General features: G+C 52.7%; 5 protein-coding genes across 7 annotated transcripts; 1 reads left to right on the top strand and 4 right to left on the bottom strand.

Moving 5' to 3' along the window:
* Positions 1-454: 454 nt before the first annotated feature.
* KVP17_003217 (uncharacterized protein) lies at positions 455-3,061 on the bottom strand (the record flags this gene model as incomplete). Its single annotated transcript, XM_068520251.1, has 1 exon — positions 455-3,061. One exon carries the CDS (start codon positions 3,059-3,061, stop codon positions 455-457), a length of 2,607 nt encoding a protein of 868 aa, XP_068378097.1.
* A 52-nt stretch (positions 3,062-3,113) lies between these two features.
* Positions 3,114-5,519, bottom strand: KVP17_003220 (uncharacterized protein; the record flags this gene model as incomplete). The annotated part of the gene is made up of 1 exon (XM_068520254.1): positions 3,114-5,519. One exon carries the CDS (start codon positions 5,517-5,519, stop codon positions 3,114-3,116), a length of 2,406 nt encoding a protein of 801 aa, XP_068378100.1.
* Positions 5,520-5,827: 308 nt separating this feature from the next.
* KVP17_003216 (uncharacterized protein) lies at positions 5,828-6,199 on the bottom strand (the record flags this gene model as incomplete). The annotated part of the gene is made up of 1 exon (XM_068520249.1): positions 5,828-6,199. The coding sequence occupies one exon, from the start codon at positions 6,197-6,199 to the stop codon at positions 5,828-5,830; it is 372 nt and encodes a 123-aa protein (XP_068378096.1).
* A 56-nt stretch (positions 6,200-6,255) lies between these two features.
* KVP17_003208 (uncharacterized protein) lies at positions 6,256-6,699 on the top strand (the record flags this gene model as incomplete). 2 transcript variants are annotated; one of them, XM_068520232.1, is made up of 2 exons in its annotated part: positions 6,256-6,258; positions 6,319-6,699. In XM_068520232.1, 2 exons carry the CDS (start codon positions 6,256-6,258, stop codon positions 6,697-6,699), a joined length of 384 nt encoding a protein of 127 aa, XP_068378079.1.
* Positions 6,700-6,900: 201 nt separating this feature from the next.
* KVP17_003211 (uncharacterized protein) lies at positions 6,901-7,640 on the bottom strand (the record flags this gene model as incomplete). 2 transcript variants are annotated; one of them, XM_068520239.1, is made up of 2 exons in its annotated part: positions 6,901-7,479; positions 7,509-7,640. In XM_068520239.1, the coding sequence occupies 2 exons, from the start codon at positions 7,638-7,640 to the stop codon at positions 6,901-6,903; spliced, it is 711 nt and encodes a 236-aa protein (XP_068378086.1). The 2 variants fall into 2 exon arrangements, with proteins under 2 accessions (XP_068378086.1, XP_068378087.1); XM_068520240.1 differs by having other exon boundaries at positions 6,901-7,470.
* Positions 7,641-7,649: the final 9 nt, after the last annotated feature.

Here is a 7,649-nt window from a genome sequence, read left to right as displayed (position 1 = left end):
ATAAAGCGCTCTCTGAGACTCCCGTCCCAGCGAAAGTGTTGGAGGTGGGATCGGGGTCCGGATATCAGGCGGCCATCCTTCTGGAATTGGGCTACCATGTCGTGTCTATAGAACGACACAGGCCTTTGTCGGACACAGCCGCGAGGAATCTGAAAGCTATGCAAATGGAGACAGCTTGCGACATGTCAGACCGCCTGGAGCTGGTCGTTGGCGACGGATCTCAAGGACACTCGGCAGGAGCGCCGTACAACGGCATCATGGTGACGGCTGGAGCTCCGCACACACCACGACTTTTGTTGGAGCAGCTAGCACCTGGAGGTGTCCTTGTCGTCCCCCAAGGACCACGAGGCGTACAAGAAATGATGGTTTATCGGAAGAACGAGAAAGGAGTTACGTTGAAGCCAGAACATCACGGAGGCTTCGTCTTCGTACCATTGATAGGCAAAGATGGTTACTAAATCTCGATCCCAACATTTGTGTGTAGATATTTTAGAGCGAAAAACGCTACTAATCGGAAGCAGAGACCCAGTACCACCTGCGCACCCACATTTACCCAGTAGTTCGACTCAGCGATGCCCAGTATGAGGAGGATCAGACTAGCAGGGATTCCTGCAAAAAACGTTCCTTCCCGGAACTGGTTGGTCACAAGAGCGTAGAACCCCCATCTATAGTAGGAGAGGTACTTCATCCATCCCACAACGACTGGGAAGGTCTCCTCGCGAACGAAGAACCCCGACAACGCAAGCATGTTGACCAGCAAGAGTGGGGCGAGGATCATGGTAACCTCTAAGGACTTCGTGAAGGCGGATATCATGTAGCCGAATCCGTAAGCAGCGTAGGACGTGCAGACACACGCAAGGAGATAATACCCGTAGTAATTCCAGGAGGTCTCGAGACCAACGAGGAAGTACACTGTGGTCACTAGTATAGTCGTGGGTACCAGTTGGAAAGGTAGATCCGCGAGGTTCTTTGCGATATACCAAGAGGAAGCGCTATACATGTGGTTGGACCTCTCTCTGTTGAAAAGTCCTCGTTCTTGTGGGAAGGTGAGCAGGGAGTCATATGCCGCGAAACCGATGTTGCTTACTGAGAAGAAGAGGAGACCGCCCGCATTGATAACGGCCATAACGCTTAAAATTAGCTTCTGAATCCAATCGGCGGTCTCGCCGACCCCCTGGTCAATCTGTTTGCAGATGTCACGGTCGCAATCCCTCAGGGCAGTCACGTATTCCTGTGCCGCAGCGAAGAAGTCAGTGTACACTTCCGCAGGCTCTTTCAACCTTCGTGTAGTAGGTGGAATGACCTGAATCATACTCAATAGGGAGGGGTCCAGATATGGGAACCCTACGTTAGTCAGGAGAGCGTTGATTTCCGCAGGATACTGATTGAAAATCTCGAGCCAGTATGTGAATGGGGTGTTGGTCATGAACTCGTTTCTATCCGGAATTCTGGACCAGTCAACTCGATTTAGGAAAAAGTCGGCGACCTGCAACGCTCGACCGGCCTGATTAGTAAGGTACCAAGGGTCGGGATTCGTATCCATGAGTGGTTCGATGGGGGTGAAGTTAGGCTTTTTGAATTCGTAAGGAGGGTACGCATCAATAATCGGAGCGTACTTCGGCTCCAGCTCCTTGAGCGTGATGAAGTAGTCATCAAAGAATGTGTCAGGCATGCTGATTGGGAAGTTATCAGGAATGATGACAGGCCCCGGCGTTGGTATGTTCGGAAACTCAGCCAAGTCACCCTTGATGTAGGAGATCAGGGGATGATATCCTTCTCCGTCAACGCCTGCGTTGTACTGGTCCAACAAGCCCTGCAGTGCGGCCACGAACTCTGGGGGTCGTACAACGTCACTAGTATGAGGTTCCTTGCAAGACATGTAGAACAAGGCACCCAGCAGCAGTCCCATGAGGCCTTGTACAAACAGCATAACCACTGTCATAACAGGGTTTCTGATCGAGTTGAGAATCATACGACTGCATAGAGTACCTATTTCCGATAGCCACTTCATCCAGCCGGAGCAAGAGCATGCCGACCGTATTCGTCCTTCCTTTGACAAAACGTTCCGTTCAAGTTCGAGGTCTGGATCTTCTACCAAGGCTTCATGTTGTTGCGCCACCTCTCGACAGCCGGGGCTCGAGCGGTAGTTATCGGCCATTACTTCCAACTCCTCGAATGTCATGTGGTGCCGGTCGTCATCGTCAGCAGCGCGTATAGAAACCAGATCCAGCATGAAATCTGCAGGGTTACAGTGGTCAGGACAAATATAGCCGTAGTTAGCCATGGTTCTGGTGCAGGTCTTGGCATCTCCGCAGTAAAGGACGCGCCCTTTGCTCATAACCAGCAGCCTATCGAACAGAGAGAAAATCTGGGAACGTGGTTGATGAATTGTCATAATGATTGTCCTTCCGCTCTTTGCCAGAGTAGCCATGAGGTTAATAAGCTCCATGGAACGGGCGGCGTCCAAGCCGCTTGTCGGCTCATCCAACAAAAGAACCGAAGGATTCTCTAGCAGCTCTACACCGATAGACACCAGCTTCAACTCTCCTGTGGATATACCCTTCTTCCACTGACCACCGATGGGAGTATCCCTACACCTAACGAGTCCAAGCTCCTGTATCAGGGCTTCGACTCTGTCGTTACGCTCGGCAGTCTGCATATGCGGAAGCTTCAGGCGGGCGGAATAGTGGAGGGTCTCCTCGACGGTGAGGTATGGTAGTTGCTTGTCCTGAGTCATGACAAAGGACATGACTCGATTCGCATTCGTTGGGGACAAAGCTACTCCATTCAGAGCTATACCGCCAGTTGATGTACCAATCCGAGTTCGTTGTGCGATGTTGTTCAGAAGGGTGGTTTTGCCACAGCCTGACGGTCCTATAATCGCAAGCAACTCTCCAGGATTTGCTGAGAGGGTACAATCGAACAAAAGTTGCTTCTGGGCACCGCTCTTGCACAACTGCGCATCCGGCACAAAGTAACTGAAGTCCTTGACAGTCACCACTGCCGGCCGAAGTCCATCATAAGACTCGGCGCTGGTTGAGCTCCACGAAGAGTCCGACATTCTGGGAAATACCTATAATAAGGTTTCAACCCGCAGGCTTTGTTAAAACGAATCATACATCCTCATCGACCAATGGCTCAGGTGTCAGAAAGTGAAACAAAAACAGGTGGCAAAGGCGTGTCGGCGTGCTCCGGAAAAGAAATCGACAGGCCCACTCGATCAGCGCAGACTGCATCATCCAGCGTGATTCTTCATCGACGTCGTCGAGGGCCTCAGTGATGGGGTCTTCGGGGTCGAGCTCGGCCACGTCGGAGATGTTTCGGGCGTGTAGGTAGGCCGATAGTCGGGCACAATTCTTCCTCCAGGAGTGGTCGAGAATTTCGCGTAGCAGCGCGACCAGAGAGATTAGAATGTTCCTTGTACTTTGCGGGAGACTAAGTAGCACTGCCCGACACAACAAGTGCGAAAAGTCTTCTCTGTTGGGGTTGTTGGAGTGGATCTCAGTTACAAAGTCTCGAGGAACCAAGGCGTTAGGCATGTTTCTACACCATTCTTCAAGAAGTCGAAGGGTGGCCGCCACGGAGACGGACTTGCTCATTGCGAATCCTCGTTCAACGCACCTCTGAGCAGTCAGAACCTCCCGCTGTAGTTGCTCAGTGCAGGCGGATAGCGGAGTCGTCGCGGACTCCAAGAAATCCGACAGGTTGAACCACATTTCAGGCTTGATCTCCTCTCCCATTTGAAGCGCGTCAAGCTCCGCTAGCAACTGGTTGTGGGCGTGACGTACAATCCACCATATCTCCTTGGGAAGAGGTAGGATAGAGTGCCGAGGACACGAGAGCACTACCATGCCCTTCTGGTCGTTTTTGATGCTTTCCTCAGGTGCCAGTTTGGTAAGGCTGCTGATGGAGTGGCCCAGCAAACTTGGCACCAACCTGGAAGGCCTCAGCTCCACAACCATCTCGTTCTTCGGCGTCTCGATGACCGCTAGAACCGGCCTCACCTGCTCTCGGGGGTCCACGAACCGCTTCACCTTGATCTCGACGTCAATGGTGAGGCTTTGGCCGCCAAGGATGACTCCTTCGGGAGGGTCGAACGTGGTGTAGCTCCCAAGGTCGAGTGTCGTGTATCGAGTAGACGTAATTAGTGGCGGCTGAGCAGTGACCAGCCGCTTGTCGAGGTTTAAAGTTGGAACGATAGGCTTGGTCGGGCTTGCCGTCTCACTACCCACCTTCAGTTCGTTTGTGGAAGGGCGAGTCTTGTCGTCAGTGGTTTTAGGCTTGGAAGCCATACGTTTTAAAGCTTGCAACGCTTTCATACCTTCGCCAGTTGGGGCCCGTGCTGGCTCAGAGGGCAGGTCCTGGGACATTACCGAGAGTCGGAAAGGCGTAGGAAGGTTACGCCGATTATCTGACACCAGCGTGAGTCGCGCCTTGATCGGAGTTCCCGCGACCACCGGCGGCAGCTCCACGAATGTGGTTGAGACCGTAAGCGGCTTTGTCTCTACGGGAGGGGATTTCAGCGCCCTCCACACACCCACATAAAGGTCCCGCAGACGGCTAGCATCGACGACAGGCAACGCAGCCCGAAGGAGTAGTATCTCGGGGGCCACGTTCGTAATGCGGGGGTCGCCATTGGAATCACGTACTTCCAGGCATAGCCTTATCACGCCGGCTTGCAAAACGTCGAGCTCCACTTTTGCGTTCTGTTTGCTGGGCGGGCTCCTCATGTCGACTGTTCGGAGCCGATCTACGCTCGACAGTTCCTCCCGAGTCGAACTATGGTACCCAAGATCTTTGCAGCCAACGAAGACGATGATGCTGTGGTCGTTTAGCCGATAATCACTGGTGCCCGATCGGAAGATGACGTTCTCCTCGATAGAGGCAAACTGCTGCGATCGGAGAGCCTTCACCGGCCCTGTGCTCGTGAGAGCGTCGAGAACCTGACGCTGGTATTTGCTGTCAGTTTGCACAATGGCTTCGAGTTCTGGGGGAATCTTCATCTGGTACAGCGACGCAGACACAAAACAGAGCGAGGACTGGTGGAGTCCAAACCGCACAGCCAATGCCCGGCCTGTGGAAGGGTGCGATGTCACAGATACCCCGTGGATATAGCGAGACAAGTCTTCGCGTACATACACCAGACACATGCAACCACCCTCGAATGTGACGGATTCCTTGCTGTGCGAAGTTAAGGGTGAGTAGTCGCCGTAGGTGCGGATCGAGAGGTCTACGGCAGCAAGCCACAGCCCCGATGTCTCAGGCTGGACGTTCTGTAGGCCAACGACCATAACGTCTGGTTCCTCCCAAGACGCAGGCGGAAGTACCGCCGTGATATCCTCTGGGGGCTTAACGAGCACCTCACAGTCCCAAGAAATTATGTAGATGTCGTGATCATTCAACTGTGAGAGCTTCTTACTGTAGAACCCCAAAGTCTTCTTCAATAGGCAGACATCCTCCTCTGAAAGGCCGAGTTCCCCAGCGGCCTTTGGTTTCTTAGCTTCCTTTCGCCACCACATCTCACAAAATCCTGCAATAGTGATTCACGCCAAGTCATTGCGGGGTGCCGTGTGTCCCTGCCCTTAAGCATCCCAGCCTTCCTTCACCACATTCCCATCAACGGGCCGGTTCGAGAGTAGTTCCTGTCGGTGCGGCTGCTCAGAAACTTAGCATGGATGGGCACGAATTTCGTATCTGAGGGTGGTTCACATCTGTGGGATTTTGGGTTCAGTGTTTGGGTTCAGTGTTTGAGTTCAGGTGTTTGGGCTCAGTGTTTGCGCTCCTCATACACCTTCCCTCAGTGTTTGAAGGGTCAACTGCAAAAAGTTTAAGGATCAAGCGAAACAGTCGACATCAACAAGTCAGGGATATAATCTCCAGTTGAAAGACGACGTGATTGCGGCTGCGAAGGGCTCTTAGCCACTGTACAGGTGATCTTGCGGTCTCCGTGGTGAAGAAATTCAGCACACTGTTCCTTGCCATCCAGCGCAAAGTAAAGTGAAGTGCCACAGCTCAGGTCGTCCGTTCCAGCGAACAGGAAGCGATTGTCCATCACGACATTGCAGTCGGCAGAGTGGAGGTTGGTGATTTTCAAGTGAGTTGGGTCATGTTCATCAGGCGTCTTCTTGACGAGTAGGTCAGTCACCGCTAGCTCCGGAAAGCAGAGCTTCACCACATACTCCTCGACCACAGGCTCCATCCGTTTTGTCCTGAGGAATATAACGATTTAGCGCTTGGAATCACACCAGCAGTCAAATGGTAAGGTGTTCAGACATACAGTTATATCTCAATCCTTCTTGCGTCTAATTTTCTTCCTAGGGTCGAGTCAGAACGAAGACGGTCAAGAAGGCGGCCAGGACCATTGTGGAGAAGTACTACACTCGTCTGTCGTACGACTTCCAGATCAACAAGAAGATCGCTGAGGAGGTGGCGTCCATCCCTTCCAAGCGTCTTCGGAACAAAATCGCCGGCTTTATGACCCATCTGATGAGGCGCATCAAGGCAGGTCCCGTCCATGGCATCTCCCTCCGCCTTCAAGAAGAGGAGCGCGAGCGTCGCATGGATGTTCTGCCTGAGAGGTCGTTCGTGGCTGTTGACAGGGTTGTTGCCGACCCTATCACGCAGAACATGATCCGCAACCTCGGTCTCAATATCCCGTTTGAGGAGACGGATCCGGCTGCCAAGAACATCGTCAACTGATGATCCATTAAACTTGCTGATGAGGACTGTAGGCTACGTATGGGCGCAGGGCTGGTTTAACATATGATGACACAAGGACTCGACGGGCGGTCAGACATGACTGGTGATATAGAGTTCTCTGACCGAAGTAGGGGGGATTATTATGATGACACAAGGACTCGACGGGCGGTCAGACGTGACTGGTGATATAGAGTTCTCTGATTATATACTAACACGGGCTCGAGTCAGGCTGCGCCTACCTTTTCTGCTCAGAGTGTTCAGAAATAGGTTCCCCGGAGGTGTCAGTGGATCAAAAAGCGGCAGGATGTGCTCTGCGAAAAACGATCCTTCATCTATAAGCCGTACGGAACACTCCTCGAATAGCGATGGAGCTGCTCGCCGACCAATACATGTAGCGATGAACGCGAATACGTTATGGACGGCTAAACAACGCGCATCACCTACCGGCACGAACTCGAAGTCGCCGTTCTCCAGAACAGCGGCCGCTGGCGCTATTCGTGGCAGGCCAAACGTTGCCAAGGAAGGAAAGATGTCCAGGCCTAGATCGCTGCTGGATATCCGCTCCTCTACAGCGTCGTCGAGTCGCCACTGCTCGGGATGGCACCCTCTTCGGCCCTGCCGGAAATGCCGAATGCCTGACACGGTGAGAATCCACCGCAGGAGTGACAGATAGGATGTTTTTATTTTGAGTCCTAATTGGGCCTTGGTATGATGGTGAGTGGACTGTAGAACGAGAAGGCATTTCTGTAGAACTCCAGGGCGTTGGAAGCACTGCAATGACTAGGTCAGGCTGAAGTCATGCCACTTACGGCTACCATTTCAGCCCCCTTTTCTGCACGAATATCATCTAGAATCTCGTTGTCCACGCCCACCACGAAACCAAAAAAGAATTCGACGTAGAATCGACACACCGCCATCATCAGGACTTGTAACCGCTCCATGACAGATTC

The sequence above is a fragment of a genome (genome assembly GCF_019968985.1).
Source record: "MAG: Porospora cf. gigantea B chromosome Unknown PgB_NODE_163_length_32025_cov_121.447, whole genome shotgun sequence".
Taxonomy (NCBI): Eukaryota; Apicomplexa; class Conoidasida; order Eugregarinorida; family Porosporidae; genus Porospora; species Porospora cf. gigantea B.
The sequence above is the reverse complement of the archived record's forward strand: the minus strand, read 5'-3'. Positions and strand labels throughout refer to the sequence as shown.